This window comes from Choloepus didactylus, chromosome 7 (assembly GCF_015220235.1).
Source record: "Choloepus didactylus isolate mChoDid1 chromosome 7, mChoDid1.pri, whole genome shotgun sequence".
In the NCBI taxonomy this organism is placed as follows: Eukaryota; Metazoa; Chordata; class Mammalia; order Pilosa; family Megalonychidae; genus Choloepus; species Choloepus didactylus.
The window spans coordinates 77,654,854-77,673,004 of NC_051313.1; the positions used below are offsets into that span (position 1 = coordinate 77,654,854).

The 18,151-nt window shown below is 35.3% G+C and overlaps 1 protein-coding gene across 6 annotated transcripts in view; it reads right to left on the reverse strand.

Moving 5' to 3' along the window:
* The window catches only part of SENP6 (SUMO specific peptidase 6), a 188,533-nt gene that overhangs the window by 63,884 nt on the left and 106,498 nt on the right, over window positions 1-18,151 (reverse strand). For all 6 annotated transcript variants that reach the window (XM_037843881.1, XM_037843880.1, XM_037843879.1 and 3 more), the window contains 7 exons: window positions 15,804-16,033; window positions 7,583-7,750; window positions 4,502-4,535; window positions 3,869-4,063; window positions 2,655-2,881; window positions 1,181-1,290; window positions 953-1,069 (listed from right to left, as the gene is read on the reverse strand). In XM_037843881.1, coding sequence (XP_037699809.1) covers window positions 953-1,069; window positions 1,181-1,290; window positions 2,655-2,881; window positions 3,869-4,063; window positions 4,502-4,535; window positions 7,583-7,750; window positions 15,804-16,033 — 1,081 coding nt within the window. The remainder of the gene's footprint in view (window positions 1-952; window positions 1,070-1,180; window positions 1,291-2,654; window positions 2,882-3,868; window positions 4,064-4,501; window positions 4,536-7,582; window positions 7,751-15,803; window positions 16,034-18,151) is intronic.

The following is an 18,151-nucleotide window of genomic DNA, read 5'->3' on the forward strand; positions in this document are numbered from 1 at the left end:
GGTTAATAAATCAGAAGGCAGGTTTTTTAAATCATCAGTCAACTGATTATATCTGTGGCTGACTACATCTATGATCAACTAAGGGAGTGTCTTCCACAATGAGAGAATCCAATCAGTTAGATTTAATCCAATCAACCGAAGACTTTCAAGGGAAAAGAGAGAACTTTCACTTCCTCTTCAGCCAGCCAGCCAGTCTCTCCTGGGGAGATCATCGAAGACCTTCATCGGAGATGCCAGCATGTAGCCTGCCCTATGGAATTTGGACTCGTGCATCTCCATAGCTGAGTGAGACACTTTTATAAAATCTCATATTTACAGATATCTCCTGTTGGTTCTATTCCCCTAGAGAACCCTGACTAATACACCTGGTCATTCATATCCTCCAACCCCCAAGGAGAATGAAGCATTCTCTCTTCTATTGTGTCTGTACCATTTTAATGCTTCTACCATTACTTACATCCCAAATTTGTCCCTTCCACAAGACCGTAAACTTCTACTAACACTGTATCTGGCATACTGCTGGCACTTGGTGAACATTTATTGATTGATATGAATGAAATCATACTTTTGTGCTTGCTCAACAAACTATTACCTAATCTAGGGTGGTAACTTTTTTTTTAATAAAAAAAGGCTATAAGCACTATTAACAGTAACAACACAAAAAGCTACCATTTATGACCACTTTTAATGTATTTGACATGAATACTTTCCCAGCACCTGACATATATTATCTCATATAATTCTCACAGCATTCCTTTTAATGCTATTAATAATAATATTCCCACTTTTTAAAATGCAGAAACACAAGTATAGAAAGATTAAATAATTTCCCAAATGTTGTGAATAAGTGGCAGTGATGGAATTTAAAAACCAACAGTCTGAAGCCAGGAAATGAAGACATACAATAAGAAAGAATTTTAAAGAGTTGCTAAAGGTAAGAAAATTAACTTACTTCAAATAAAAGTCTATAATAACATCATTTAAAAATTCTCCTTCATTTAGACAGTGCAGATCTTCATTAGTAACAGAGATGCCTCCCTTAGCTGGAGGTGGTGGATATACTATTAATCTGTAATAAAATAAGCAAACAATGTGTATATATATACACACACACGTATATGAAAAGTAATAAAGTAAGAAGAAATTTAAGAGCATTGCAAATGTATAGGAATGCTCTCACTTTTCTACAGGACCCATGAAGATGGTGTGGCCTTCTCCAGTTTCTTCTTCTTCATCAAAAAACTGAAATTCTTGCTTGTTTCGAAGTAGTATTTTAGACTCAAAAGATATCTGGGTAACGGAAATTAAATTATTAATTTACAAAATCAATTGGGAGAGTTTTCAGTAAAAATATTAAGCACATAGGAAAGAATGCTATTATATTAAAAAGGATAAAAAATATGAATCTTAAAAGTATGCATAATATTTAACAATCCAAAACAAGAAACAAGCAAAACACAGGGACAGCTTTCCATTGACAGTGATACTCTCCCAATTCATGTAACAGTTAAATATCTTTTCTTTCTAAGATCTCTGCTATCCATATTAAATTAGATTATGTTAGTCAAGTCCAAAGAACAGATAAGAGTAGTTCTGCCCGACTGCAGTGGAGACTTATCTAATAGCTAGGCTGTCTATTAGATGTGGGGACAGAGGCTCATCAGGGAACATATTCCTCCACAGAGCTAAATGGAAAGAGAGGTCTTCAGATAGAAGAGACTTCCATTGAAATTTGAGCCCACCCCAGCTGTCTTATGCCTCCAGCCTGTTCTTTTCTTCCTCTGGGATAATCTTCTGTAGCCAACCATGCAAAAGAAAGGGAACTGTTCTCCTGACTTCCTTTGCTCTCTTTCCAACCCACTAACTGTGTGCATAGCTCTTTTCTGGTCAGACCTTGTTCAACTTCATCAAGACTCTGCTTTCGATAGTTATATTTTGAGATTTGTAGCCAGGTTGAAAGATTAAGTGTTCCCAATAAACTAAATCAGCAAAATTAAGTTTCTGTGGTAGGTGACAAATTTAGAGCATTTAAGTTTTATTTGCACTAATTATACTTCTTATAGTAGCTCTATTGTCTTTGATTAAGGTAACATCAGAGTTACCTAACTATACTTATTAGTAGCTATTCTAGAATTAGATACATACAGTACACTGACAATCAAGATCACATGGTATTATTCACCTCTCAAATTTGCAACCATGCATGCAGATGTTACATATAAATTAACAATAGATCAGGGATAAAAATTCCTTTAAATCACACTGCAATGCAATGACATCACTGGGAACAACCAGCAAATCTAGAACACAGGATAACAATTTTAGTGTATCAGTGTTTGTATGTAAGTGTATGTTGGCAGTGAGGGGATAAAGAAAAATGGGTATGAGAGAAAAAGAAAAAAGAGATAAAAAGTGAAGATAAGAATAGTGTGTGGAGAAGAACTACAAAATGCCTCAGAGATATGTTATCAAGCACCATTTGCATCAGAAGTCACCTATCCACGATTAATGTTTTGACAAAAGATATCTTTCAAGTCACATATAAAGGCAAATAACGCTGAAATCTGACAAAGAAATGAGCAATATTATAACGAGATAATTCCCTTTAAAGCTAACCATTAATTAAAATTATAAAAGTTTTAAATAATAATTACATTTTTAATTTTGTTCTCTTTTTGCACACAACTTCCTTTGATGGTCTCTTCACGGGTTCCTGTACAGGCAACAAGCCTGCTATTGGCTTCCTCAAAGGGAATTTTCGCAAAAAAATTGGAAACATTATTCTTTATACCAATGTCAGTAATGATACTTTCAAATACCATATTTGCCTGAGGATCGAGGCCAGTTTGAAAAATTAAAATAATATATTGTTCTTCCAGATCTGAAAAGAAATAAATATAACTATAAGTCTAAAAGAACAAAATATAGAGAGAGATATTAGAAAAAGAGTAACAAACTAGTTATTTCCAAGAATATCACCAGAAAATCCTGGTATAAATGTTTAAAGCAATATTTGGCATATAGTGGGTAAACAATACCTACTGAAATAAAGGCCAGTGACAGTGTCAACTGATACTATGGTCTTGAGAAAGGACCAAAACATACTGGTTTAGCAGCAGCTCAAAAAACCAATTTATTTATGGATATAACTAATTTACTTTATCTAATAGGATCCAAATTTATTTACAGTTTTAAATATATATCTGCTGACATTTTTTGTCAAGCACAAATAATTTACATAGCAAACTGGTAGTATCTCTAGAGAATTAAACTGTAAAAACCGCTATTCACTAATGTGTCAACTCTCACTCTGTCAATACATGCTAACATTTACTCATCATTAAGCTTAAGAAACAATTATAAATCTGCATTACTGTTGAAAGTATTTATTTTACAACCAGTCATATTATGCCATAAATGTTAGCAATGAAAGGAAAAAACCTGTAGAACCACATCCATTTAATGTACAGGATGCAGACCCTTTCTATGAACTTGAAAACTTTCTATTCAGGCCAAGTTTTAAGGATTCTAGATTTATATGGTTGATTTAAACTTAGCACCCTAGCACTCCAATCAGCGCATTCAAAAAAATGCTTTCTTCTCATATATTACATTCAGTAGTATAATAAAGAGTGCTGCTCTTTTAATTTTTAACTACAGTTTAAAAAACTTTATAAATGGGCAAACCTGAGTTTTATCTCAGCCCTGCCACCTTCTGTGGGCTTTTCCTTATCTGTAAAATGGGGGAAAAATATTTATCTTATAAGGTAAGTTAAGGATTGTAGATAATATACATCTATGGCAAAGTGCACTCACATTCTGCTCTTAAATAAACAGTTTCTACTACAAGCTGTTCTACACAACTTACTTGTCAACTTATTTATTCCTTTACAATCATTCCAAACTTTATCCTCTTTATTCATTTGCAGATGCATGCTCAGCTGTTGATAAACTGCTGGTATTGTCTGTAGGAACACTACTGGTAATTTTCGGACATTACACCATTCACATTTAGTTAAATCAGAGGTATTTAAAGTAATCTCTACAGGATTCCTTTCAGATCCTAGAGAAAACAAAAGCAAACAGAAAAGAAATAAATTCTTAAGTGGGAAAAATCCTGGACAGAGGAAACTGTGTGGAAATATAAAATTAAAGCTAAGAACAAATTTATCAGTTTCTAGGCTTCGAAACATTAACTCCTATGGAAAATAAAGAAAATCTTTATAAATATCTTACAGAAGCTTCTAGATTTTTTTCCAAAAAGGGGGGGGGGCCCTCTAATGGAGTATATTTTAAAGAATAGAGCTAGATTTTGTGATGTTACAGAATGAATTTTTGTAATTACACTGTTAAGATATATGCCATTTAAGAAAGTATATGTAATAAATAATTATCGCAATTCATCTTAATGAATTCTGGGAATATTACTTATCTTTTACTCCTATAAATTGCTTTAGTGTAAATAAAACTTTAGTGAATAAAAAGATATAAAATAGCTTACCTTTTAGCTGTATCTTGATAAAATCTAAACAAAACTGAAAAATAAGATACATCAGAACTGGTCACAGTTATGAAGGTTCTGCTACATATGCTCTAAATGACATTGTTTTGGACATTAGTCTATAGACAGCAGAAAACTAAGCCATCTACCATGTGCTTAACATATAGGATATTTTCCCCGACCCCCCCAAATTCTCAGAAAAAGCAGGTTCCATCTTTTTTTTCCAAGTACTTAGAACATTTCTTATAATATTGGTTCAACTCTTAATAACTTTTAAATTTTCTTACTTTCAAAATTTCAGAGAAATTGACAAAGAATTACAATGAAGAGCTGTACACACCTTACCTAGTTTCACCAACTATTAATACCTTGTCACACCCACTCCATCACTTTTTCTATAAATGTATGATTTCCCTTTTATTAAACTATCAGAAAGCAAACAGCAGATATTATGACATTTCATCCCAAAATCCTCTGGCCTACAACTCCCAAGAAAACGACATTCTCCTATACAACCGCTGCATCATTACCAGATCTGACAAAATCAACATTAAACTTCCTTCAACACACAATTCATATTTAAATTCTATCTATCTCAAAATTGTAATTTTTGGCTGTTCTATTTTTTACACCAATTCATGATCCTGTCAAAGTTACAACTACATTTATATTTTTAGTTTACTCCAGTAGACAGCAGGAACCTGCTCTTCCTCATGACATAGACTTTGAAGTGGTTAGGCAAAGTTCTACAAAGTATCTGATATTCCGGACTTATGTTTCCTCATTACTAGACTCAGGTCACATATTTTCAGTGAAAACACCACATAAGTAGTGATGTATATCTCCCACTACATCGTAATAGGAGGCCTATCTTGTCAGGCAGCCCCACTATTGAAAAGACAAGCTTAATCACTTGGTTAAGACGGGGACTGCTATGTCTTTCTGTTGTAACATTTTTTTCCCTTTATAATTAAAGAATAATCTGTGGAGTGATCCTTAAATGCCTGTGAATATCCTGTTACCTAATAACCTGCAGTCCAATGGTTGTGAAGATTGTTCTGTGAATGAGTTGTTATTGGTGGTTATAAAATGGTGATTTTTCTAATGATTCTAATGTGGAGAAGACATTTTAAGCCTGATATAAACTAAAATAATAATCACTTTGTAAGTTTCCAAAACTTAAGACAATTAAAAAGGAGGCAAGTATTTTGAAATGCATTAAAAAAAAATAAGATGGACTGATAAATAGAGGGATGAACAGGAATATGATAAAGCAAGTATAGTAAAATGTTAATAGTAGAATAAAGCTAGAAAGTTTATGAGTGTTCACAGTAAAATTCTTTCAGCTCCTTTATTTGAAAATTTTCAGAATAAAAAGGAAAGAAATATAAAACAAATTTAGCAATTATTACAACAATTGCAAAGTCAATGATATCACGAAACAACTTTCTACAGATTGCATTTGAAAGTAATGCAATAATTAGTTACACTGTAGAGAGCAAGTATGGATACTTGTGGCCTATGAGACTGTTCAACATACATAGAAGCTGAAATTATATGCTTTAGAAAATTATGTTAGATGACTCAAAAAGTGGCAATAATGATGATGTAAGTACTAATGTGGAAGCATTTGAATAAAATTTTTGTATGAGACATGGGAGTAGACAGAATGTCTAAATATTTTTGTCACTTGAGAATTTGTGTGTAAATTGCATAAATCAATATATTAATATTATAAGTAGACATTGGACTTTCTTACTATCTTTTCCAAAAGTTTTAAAATTTAAGTTGGCCAAAAACCTTGATTTTATAGCTTCTCTTGGAAAAGTGCGGGATTCATTAATATTTAGGCATGTATGGTATTCCTAATAATGTAGGCCATTTCACTTTTAATATGCCACTTCTATCACGGAGTAAACTTAGAATAATTAACTTAGTACTAAAAGACAATTAGATTTGGCAAAAATATTTAAAAAAGCAAAACATCTAAAATCTGTTTCTCAGATTTATCACCACATGGCAGATAAATCATTTCATTCCAAAACATAAAAAGCTATATTCAAGAATTGAGTCCCAAATCATCTTTTTTAATGATACTATCTGAAGAAACTACAGATTCATTATGTTTCAATGAAGAATGTTCTTCAGAAAAATCCATTGCTATGAAGAAGGTTAATACTATAGTTAATACTGTAATATAATACCATATGATCCTTTTGATCACATTGTGTCCTAGAATCATGAAACTTTACCAGAGAAGAAATACCTATTATTTACCATGATTTAGACAGTAATAGAACTACCTTTTAACCTTCCTGCTATAATATAATGTGTTTTCTTAACTTTATGTGTAAAGCACTTGAAAGAAAGGTTAAAAACAGACAGGGACAACAAGTTAAAGCATTATAAAATAAAGGCTTACAGAATTAGTACATTGCATTAGGAAGGTTAATCTACCAACAATGTATAGAATACACTAGAAAAAAGAAACATGATGTCTAAAAAGTCTGGTTAAGGAGATTATATTAAAATTTCAAACAGAAAATAAACACTTGGATTGGTGACAGTAGGTAAATAAGTAGAGGTATAAGAGGTAAGATAAAGGTACTATAATAAGATAAAGTCCTTTGGACATCTTGAAGACTGAACTAGTCCAAAAAGCACAATGCTTCTGGTAATTCAATAATTTATTTCTAAGAGTCTTAATGCTGCAATACTATTTTCTGCAGAATCCAATTGTTCTGGATTCTTCTTTCTCAGTTCTCTAAAATATTCTTTTCATGCACTAAGCTAGCAAGAGAATAAAAAGTAACATACTGGAGGGTTTCATAAATCAGTGAGAGTAATAGGTAACCTCCTACTGAATATTACATTACAATAAATTTTTATACACTGATTTTTAATGGTGAGGAGCAGTTACTTATAACTGTTTACATACTTTTAAAGCAACTTGAAATCTTGAAACAATTTTAACATTAATTAAATATTTAACTAACAAGTATTAAATTATACATATTACTCTTAGCAACGGAATTCGGAATCTTATAACTGGTACAGTAAAGAGCTCAAGAATGTACTTACAATTACAGGCTCCTTTAACAGCTGGAAGAGTGTTCCTACTCGTACACTTCGACAGTTTAGAATGACACTGCCATAAGAACTCTGGCAGCTTAATATAGGATCAGCTAAAGTTTCTTGAGAAATCACTCTATGACGTTTTAGAGGTGTGCTGATAATAGGATTACCAAACTGAAAAAGGAAAAGTTTTGCTTAATAATTTACTAAAACAGGTGCAAATTATATACACATATACAAAGAAAACCCAATGTAACAAATGTAATTATCACAACACAAGACCGATTTTCCTTCAACAGTATTAGATGGTGTTAAAACATAGTTTTTTAAATAGTAAGCCCCTTCTATTTTTATCTAGTCATTACTTGAAACTTACATATCAGCATAGCAATCAGGTTTGCTACTCTAGAAATTAAGCTGCTTGGGTTTAAATCACAGTTATTTCACTTTTTAATTATGTGATCTTATAAAACTTAATGATAACCCCTTTAAGTGTTGTTTCTTGAACTATACAGTAGAAGAGTAAGAGTACATGCACAAATGTGCTAATGTATATAAGGAGCTTAGCACAATGCTTCATACACAGTAAAGCTCTGAATAAAAGTTAGCTAGTACTTGTGGCAGGGGTAGTAAAACTTTGAGTAAATCAGCAATTCTTTAGAAGACAAGTAATTTAGGGGAATGGATGTTTGCATCAGAAAAGGATGCTTCTTTATACATTTCAATACTTTTAACAACTTGAGCTGTTAAAATCATAATTCTGGCATTTTCAAACCTAAATTAATCATAATATAAAATAATATTTCATTGCTTAATAACAAAATACATGTTTCCATATTTTTATCTGTACTTCTATAACCCTAACATAACATACACTCACACATATATACCCATAAATTTTTTTTAAATTTTATTGAGATTGTTTACATACCATAAAATCATCGAAAAATCCAAAGTGCCCAATCAGTTGCCCACGGGACCATCATACAGCTGTGCATCCATCACCACAATTTTTTTTTCAATTTTTAGAACATTTTCATTACTCCAGAAAAGATATAAAGATAAAAAAGAAAACTCAAATCCTCCCATACCCCTAACCACCCTCCCTCCATTACTGACGCATTTTATCAGTATAGTATATTTGTTGTTACTGTAGATGAAAGAATGTTAAAATACTACTAATTATATTACATAGTTTGCAATAGGTATATTTTTCCCCTATATACTATTATTAACTTCTAGTTATAGTGTCATACATTTGCTCTAGTTCATGAAAGAGATTTCTAGTATTTGCACAGTTACAGACACTGTCCACCACAAGATGCACTGTTTTTATGCATTCCCATATTTTAACCTCCAACTTTCCTTCCGGTGACACACATGACCCTAAGCTTCCCCTTTCCACCATTCAGCACTGTTAGTTATTCTCACAATCATGTGCTACTGTCACCTCTGCCCAATTCCAAACACTTAAGTTCAACCTAGTTAAACATTCTGCTCATGATAAGCAACTGCTCCCCATTCTTGAGCCTCATTCTATATCCTAGTACCTTATATTTCATGTCTATGAGTTTACATGTTTAAATCAGTTCATATCAGTGAGACCATACAATATTTGTCCTTATGTGTGACTTATTTCATTCAATATAAAGGTTTCTTCAACACCTGTTTTTTTTAAAGACGGTTTTGTTCACCCCACATACATTCTGTCCTAAGTAAACAATTGGTGACTCCCTGTATAATCATGTATTTATGCATTCACCACCATCACCACTATCTCTATAAAGACATCTCCACTTCTTCCACAAAGGGAGAAGATTCAAAGGTAGGGAGACAAAAGAAAAAGAAAGAACAACAAAAAATGACAGCTAAAAGCAACAAAAGGGAGGATAGAAATAAACTAAAGTATAATAAAAGTCAGACAACATCACCAATGCCAGGAGTCCCATACACCTCCCTGATGCCCTCCTCTTAGAGGCATTTAGCTTTGGTATATCGCCTTTGTTACATTAAAGGAAGCATCATACCATGTTTCTGTTGATTATAGTTTCTAGTTTGGATTGATTGTATTTCTTTTCCCCAACAACACCCCTTTTTTAACACCTTGCAAGGCTGACATTCATTTGTTCTCCTCCATGTAAAAACATATTTGTACATTTTATCACAATTGTTGAACACTCTAGGTTTCAGTGAATTACACGGTCCCAGTCTTTATCTTTCCTCTTTCCTTCTGGTGTCCCACATGCTCCTAACCCTCCTCTTTCAACCATACTCATAGTCATCTTTGTTCAGTGTACTTATACTGTTGTGCTACCGTCACCCAAAATTGTGTTCCAAGCCTCTCACTCCTGTCTTTTCCTCTCCATCTGTAGTGCTCCCTTTAGTATTTCCTGTAAGGCCGATATCTTGTTCACAAACTCTCTCATTGTCTGCTTGTCAGAGAATATTTTAAACTCTCCCTCATATTTAAAGGACAGTTTTGCCAGATTTAGGATTCTTGGTTGGTTTTTCTCTTTCAGTATCTTAAATATATCACACCACTTCCTTCTTGCCTCCATATTTGAAGGACAGTTATGCTGGATTTAGGATTCTTGGTTGGCAGTTTTTCTCTTTCAGTATCTTAAATATATCACACCACCTCCTTCTTGCCTTCCTACTGAGAAATCCACATATAGTCTTATTAAGCTTCCTTTGTATGGGACGGATCGCTTTTCTCTTGCTGCTTTCAGGATTCTCTTTGTCTTGACGTTTGACAATCTGATTATTAAGTGTCTTGTTGTAGCCTATTCATATCTATTCTGTTTGGGGTATGCTGCACTTCTTGGATCATAAGAGATGGGAAATTTTCATTGATTATTCCCTCTATTATAGTTTCTGCCCCCTCTCCCTTCTACTTCTGGGACACCCATGATACATACACTCATGCACTTCATTTTGTCTTTCAATTCCCTGAGATGTTGCTAATATTTTTCCATTCTTTTCCCCATCCTTTTGTGTGTAGGATTTCAGGTGTTCTACAGTTCCTGAGTGTTTTCTTCTGCCTCTTGAGATCTGCTATTGTATGTCTCCATTGTGTTTTTCATCTCCTGTGCTGTGCCATTCATTTCCATAGATTCTGCCAGTAGCTTTTCAAACTTTCAGTTTCTACCCTATGTTCACCCAGGTCTTCCTTTTTTTAATATTTTTTTATTTTTTAATTTATTTTGAAATAAATTCAAAGTTACAGGAACAGCTGCAAAAACATCTATCATCCATCATCTATTGCTCTGTCTTCTGAACATATGAGAGCTAGCTGCACACATCCTTGAACAAACAGTATAATTCACATATACAATTCCCATGAACGAGAACATTCTTTTATGCACTCCCATTAAACGCAGCTAAGAAGTACAAGAGATTCAACATGGATACAAAGCTTACATTCTGTATCCCCCCCTCCCCTTTTATTTTTTCCTTATGTCTCAACTGTGTCCCCTTGAGCCTACTGTCCTCCGTCCTCAGATCCCATCCAGGGTCATCCTTGGCATTCAATTGTCATCTATTCAGACTTTTTTTTTTTTCCCCTCAATTGTGGAAACACATACACAGCCTAAATCTTCCCATTCCACCCCCTCCCTAGCATTCTATTAGTGGAATTAATCACATTTAGAATGTTGTAATGCTATCTCTTTCCCACCATCCATTACTAGAAATTTCCCTTCACCTCAAACAGCAATCCTACACTCATTTCTTAACTCCCCATTGCCCCTTCCCCCATTTCTCTTAACCCATACTCTACTTTTCATCTCTATGGTCATACTCTCTGACAATTTCTTTGTGTTTACTGTGGGGCTTAAAATTAACCTCTTAAATCCATAACAATTTTGTTTTTCTTTGACACCAACTTAACTTCAATAGGACACATAAACTATGTTCCTAAACTCCTCCATTCCCCCACCTTTATATAGTTCTTGTCAAAAATTACATATTTTACATTGACTTCAAAACCACTGATTTGTCATTAGAGTTTGTGTATTTTATATCATGTAGGAAGTAAATAGTAGAGTTACAATTCAAAAATTATTGACTTCTATTTGTATTCCATTGTGGTCCGAGAATGTGCTTTGAATATATTCAATTTTTTTTTTTTTTTTTAATTTATTGAGGCTTGTTTTATGTCCCAGCATATGGTCCATTCTGGAGAAAGATCCGTGACGACTAGAGAAAAATGAGTGTCCTGGTAATTTGGGATGTAAGGTTCTATATATGTCTGTTAAAATTCTCTGTATCACTTTCTCCTTTCTTTGTTTCTCTGTCTGTAGGGCTCCCTTTAGCATCTGAAGTAGGGCAGGTCTTATATTGGCAAACTCTCTCAGCATTTGTCTGTCTGTGAAAAATTAAAGCTCTCCCTCAAATCTGAAGGAGAGTTTTGCTGGATAAAGTATTCTTGGTTGGAAATTTTTCTCTCTCAGTATTTTAAAAATGTCATGCCACTGCCTTCTCGCCTCCATGGTGGCCGATGAGTAGTCACTACTTAGTCTTATGTTGTTTCCTTTGTATGTGGTGAATTGCTTCTCTCGCTGCTTTCAGAACTTGCTCCTTCTCTTCAGTATTTGAGAGTCTGATCAGAATATGTCTTGGAGTGGGTTTATTTGGATTTATTCTATTTGGAGTTCGCCGGGCATTTATGCTTTGTGTATTTATATTGTGTATAAGGTTGGGGAAGTTTTCCCCAACAATTTCTTTGAATATTCTTTCTAGACCTTTACCCTTCTCTTCCCCTTCTGGGACACCAATGAGTCTTAAGTTTGAACATTTTATTTTATCTATCATATCCCTGAGATCCATTTCAATTTTTTCCATTTTTTTCTCTCTTTTGTTCTTTCATTTTCTGTTCTGTGGACTTCTAGGACACTGAGTCATTGTTCAACTTCCTCTAATGTTGTATTATGAGTATCCAGAGTCTTTTGAATTTGGCCAACAGTTTCTTTTATTTCCATAAGATCTTCTATTTTTTAATTTATTCTTACAATTTCTTCTTTATGCTCTCCTAGGGTCTTCTTTATGTCCCTTATATCCTGTGCCATGGTCTTCTTCATGTTCTTTATATCCTTCGACATGTTTTCATCCCTCGATTGTAGTTCTTTGATTAATTGTGCCAAGTACTGCGTCTCTTCTGATATTCTGATTTGGGTGTTTGGGATTGGGTTCTCCACAGTACCTGGTTTTATCATATGCGTTAAGATTTTCTGTTATTTTTGGCCTCTTGGCATTTGCTTTTCTTGATAGTGTTCTTTCAAGTTGTAAAAAAAAAATAGCAATCTAATTTTTCAGAAATACAAGTTGGTGGCGTACACTTTCTCTAACTAACCAGCAGATATAGCACCTGCGAGTCACCTTACCCCTCAAGTCAGTTCTCCTCAACTTTGTCCTTGTGGTGTGTGGGGAAATGATTCTTGTGGGGTTCAGTCAGTGAACTCAGTTTGGGTGTGTTGCTGGAGCCATCCACCCTGAATGTGGGGCATGTGTCCGGGTGGCTAGGGAGGCAGCAGCTTTAATATTCAAACCTCCCAGGTGTTCCTGGAGATTCAAGGCTGTTGCAAGAGTCTAAGCCTTCATTTCAGTTCTGCTCCAGACCCCCCCTGTCGCTGACCCACAAACCACTGGCATTGATGTAGTGTCCCTGGGTTTTCTGAGCGGGCCCCCCTTCTCAGCTGTGATCTTCCAGGACCTCTACTGAGAGAAGGCTGTGCTATGTCGCAAGTGCGCGTCGTCCCTCAAGGGAAGCCCTGGGCTGCTGGGCCATGCAGGGGCGCTCTCAGCCTGATGCAAAGATGGCTGAATGGGGCGTCTCAACCCCCTGCCCCCTCTCCTTGCACAGTTCCTCCTTCCCAGCTCCAGGGCACCTGGCGCGGCTCTGGGCTGTGGGCACCGCCCAGGGCAGGAGTGTCTCCAGCCCACCAGGGAGCCAGTTGCAAGCAGCAGGGTTTCTTTCTCCTTCCGGCTCTCCCCTCTGCTCCCCTGGCCCTGAGGGAATCTGCAGCGGGCTATCCTCCACGCCAGACACAGAGAGGCAAGCTCAGCCTGCTCCTGCCGCGCTTCACTGCACAGTTCCCACTGTTGCAACTGCAGCTGCTCCTGGGTTTTTCCCTTTTTTTTTTTTAAGAACAGTCCATCTCCAAACGCCAACCCCCGGCTTCCCCACACTGCAGCGCGGCTGCGGGACTTTCACCCGGCATACTCACTCGTTTCAGAATGCAGACTCCCGGTTTCACCAATGTATGGCCCCCGTGGTTCTAGCAGACCTTGTCCAGCTGGTGCATCGCTGAAACTGGTATTCTAGGTCACCTTCTGGTTTTTATCTAGTATTTTTCACGGAGGTGTTTTTTTGCCCCGTCTCAACTAGCTGCCATTTTAGGTTCCCCCAGGTTTTCCTTTGAGGCCTCTAGCTGCTGTGCTTTTCCTAACCTGTCCGGCAGGAGGCACCTGTCAGCTTGTTGCTCCCAACTGGTGTAAGGAGGTGTGATTTCTGAAGGGAAGGCCAGCCTAGAGCTGGGCCCCACCTCCTTCCTCTTAGGGAAGATACATCCCCAAAGAGTTAATCTTCTGCATTTGAATTGGTGCTTCTGTTATCTCCACCCATCTGGGAAGAGCGCTGCAAACTGAAAATAGCTGATGCTTGCTTCACTGAACCACTCAGGTTGATTCGCCCATTGGTCAGAGAGAGCCCTTGGTCTTTCTGGCTCTTTAAGGTCAGTTGTCTCTAAAAGCCTCTGTCTGCTTGTTAGAGGTTTTGTCTATGTTTGTAGCTTGTATTCAGCAGTCCACATTTGTTAATTAAAACCCCAGTTAGAGCTGAGCTGAGCTATATTCACTGGCTCTAGGAATGCTGGTTTCTCCTACAGCAAAGGCTTGCAGCTCAGCCTGCCTTGCAGGGAGGAGACTCCTGGCACGGTTCCACAGTTTTTACTTACAGATTTTATGTTGCAATGTTAGCCATTCCACCCAATCCAGGTTGGTGTATGATGTGTGGATAGTCACAGTTGTCCCCCAGCAGTTGTTCCAGATTATTTACTAGTTCTTCTTGGTTGTTTATTAGTTGTTCCAGGGGAATAACTAAAATCCACTCCTCTCTGTGCTGCCATCTTGTCCCTCCTATACCTATATAAGTTTTTAACATACAGGTTTAAAAACTTTTTTTAATGTTCTTTTTGCAAAATAGGATAATATGCATATTTCTACATCTTGGTATTCCCACTCAACAGTATTTTGTAGAAATCCTAAAAGTCATCTGATATACCTCTAAGTTTAATTTTCAATGGCTGTATAATGATCCATGGTTCGGATACAGTGTAATGTCTTCAGACAGTTCCATACTATTAGGCAATTACTTCGCAGTTTTACGTCAAAAATGTTCACACATATGGCCTTACATACAGGTGGGTTACTTTCCATTGAGATGGAGTCTAAGAAATGAATTATTTGGTCACATGGTATACATTTAAAAAATTTTAATAGATGTTGATATACAGCTTTCCTAAAAGGCCATAACAACTTTCTTTTCCACCAGCAGAACAGCAGAACATGTACTGCTGGATTCTTGCCAGCAGTACATGTTAAATGGTTTTACATTAGTTTTGCAAGTCTGATAAGTATGCAGATATAGCTAGTTTAAATTTGCATTTCCTTACTAATTTGTGCTTCTTTCATGTGCTAGTTTACTATCTGGATTTTTTACTCTTCTTGCCTCTTCCTATCCTTTGTTCATTTTCTTTTTTTTTTTTTTTATATACTTTTAACAGTTATTAGACTAAAAGTATTGTATGTCATTTGCATTACAAATATTGTTCTCTAGAGCTATTGTCTATTGATATCATCTATATTTCCCATGACTGTTTTCAAATTCTTATATAATAAATTAAAAAATAAAACCTAGTAAAACATAATAATATCATAGCAAAATAAATCTTGAGTTTCTAGACTTGTTAAAATGGATTTCTCCCTGTTGAGTAGATTATATGGAAAACTTTCAAATCTTCTTGTAAGGCTGTTATTTTTTCTTGTTGAATTTTTTGATACTTAAACCTTTAACATTTATTTTTGTATATGGTTAATGGTCTTCCAAGTGGTATTAAGCCTCACTTAATGAATAACCCATCTTTTTGTCCTGCCAAATTGCCCGCCAAAAAAAATTTACATCCCAAAGGGGACTTTAATCTGAATAAATGTCAATAAATTTGAGAATTACCTGATCTTTCATTCTGGCTTTTCTTGGTAATGTAACTGTGTTTAACTCTAAATCTGTTGGAATGCTTCTTAGTTCACGCTCTACTCTGCAGGTATTTTCATTTAGTGCTGCTTCTACTTTTCCAGTGGATGGTGCTGGGGAAGAACATGCTGAATCAGCAGGTTGAGGAGATGTGCTCTCTCTTCTATTAGTCCTGTCACTGTCGTCATCATCATCACTGGACAAAATGACTATAAAGAAAATGTTAAATACTTCAGACATTTCATTTCTGCCAGTTAAAAATGTAAATAAATCACCAAACTGGAAATACAATAATTTGTTTTGGATTTCCTTCAGATCTATTAATAAAAATGAATGAAGTTACCACCACTCTATCTTATGAAAAGTTAAATTTGGCAAAGAATTAAGATACAGTAAGACTTGGCATTTAAAAAATTTGTATATGCAAGTAGGAAATTAATTCTATACTCCCTCACCACTCACTCACGCAGCAACACATTCAACTATTAAACATATTTATCAGGTGTTTCAATGCTCCGGGAAGACTAAGGTGTGAAAATAATTTGCATACATATAGTTGACAAAATAATATGTACTTTAAAATGTGCGTGAAACTTCATGTGATCAAATGACTTTATCTCACTCAGGAAATCCCTAAAGGAATAATTTGTCTTTGGGAGAACCTAGACCAGTGTCTAATGCTCAATAAATCTTGTCAAGTGAATGAAGGTAATTTACTCTCATACCTTGTACTCTTTATTCAATCTTGTCAAACTTACCTCTAATTCCCTAGAACCACCCACATTACTAATTCCTTAATCCTAATTCCTTACTCAGGTTTCTAAAACCTATGTAATCTGGCCCCTACCTATTTCTCCATCTTCCTCATACTCCTCTACTTCTTTATGTTGGTACACACCAGCTATCTATTCTGTTCCTCAAACACAAGCTTGTTCCTGCCCAAATTGTGCTTCCCACAACACCCTGCATTGTCATCAAATATTAGCTTAACTGTCACTTTTTGACTGACAATACAATATAAAATAAGCACACAGGTACTCACTTATTCACATCAAGTGATTTAAATTTTTTGTGTTTTTTTTTTTTTGTTGTTGCTGTGGGTGTTGATTTGCTTATCTTTTCTCTCCACTACATGTTAACTATGGGATAGAAGGAACATGGTCTTATTCACTGTTATATGTCCAGAGCCTAAAACAGTGCTTGGCACAGAACAAGTATTCAAAACTTATACACTGAAGAATACATAAACTTGTGAGAGAATTTTTTTAGTAGAAACACATATAAATGCTAGTCAATATTTGTTGAGTAATGTACATGTCCCAGAGAGATATCATCCCCCTACATCACTATGCTTGTCTTATTTTGTTGTCCAGTCTCAGAAGCAAATGCTAATCTTAGACCTTTTTCAGAACTGGTCTGTTATTAATTGAAAACCTAACAGGTCTAAGCAGATTTACACATATCTGAATGTTGGGAAAATGTTTTGCCATTCACTAGCTATTTGCTTCAGTTTCTTCTCTGTGAAATTGAGGAAAATAATAGGACCTATTTCAGGCTGTTGCAAGGATTAAATAATTAAATATATATAAAATGTTTAGTGCAGTGCCTGATATATATGTATACATGGTTAAAAAAATCCATGTACTATTTATATTGTTTATGCAAAACCATGGAGAAATATGAACTAAAAGTTAAGCTGGGATTCTATCTACAATTATTTTTATAGGGCTTTAAGGGTAACTACTTTATCAAAAACTTACTTTAAAGCTCCAGTACTGTGATAAGACTGTACACTACATAGCTTTTACTTTATTAATTTAAGATAAATGGAAACTGCGCTTAATGTCACCATAATTGCAAAACAAATGGGGAGAAAGTGTGCAAAGGTATACAGTCAAAATGCAGTTCCAATAATTCCATTTATTCTTATATATCTATGGTTGAGCCTCAGGGTCTACATACTTATGTTCCAAACTTGCTCCCTTAGATATCAGCATGTCTTCCTCTGCACTTCAATCTGGGCTCTGGTCAAAAGTTACCTTATCAGACATGCCCACTCCATCACCCATCTAAAATAGCGCCCTCCCTTCTCGCAACACTTGCCAATTGTCCCCCTCAATTCCCTGGACATGCTTCACTTTTCTACATGGAATTTATCACTACCTGTGGCACTGTACATTTTTTATTATGTGACTAACCCCACTAAAATAAAAGCTTCATGAACAATTAACTTTTAATAGAAACACAAGCTTAAGAATGATAAAATATATTAAGAAAATGGATTTTGGAATTGAAAATACCTGTTTTTTTAATCCAAGCTCCAAAAG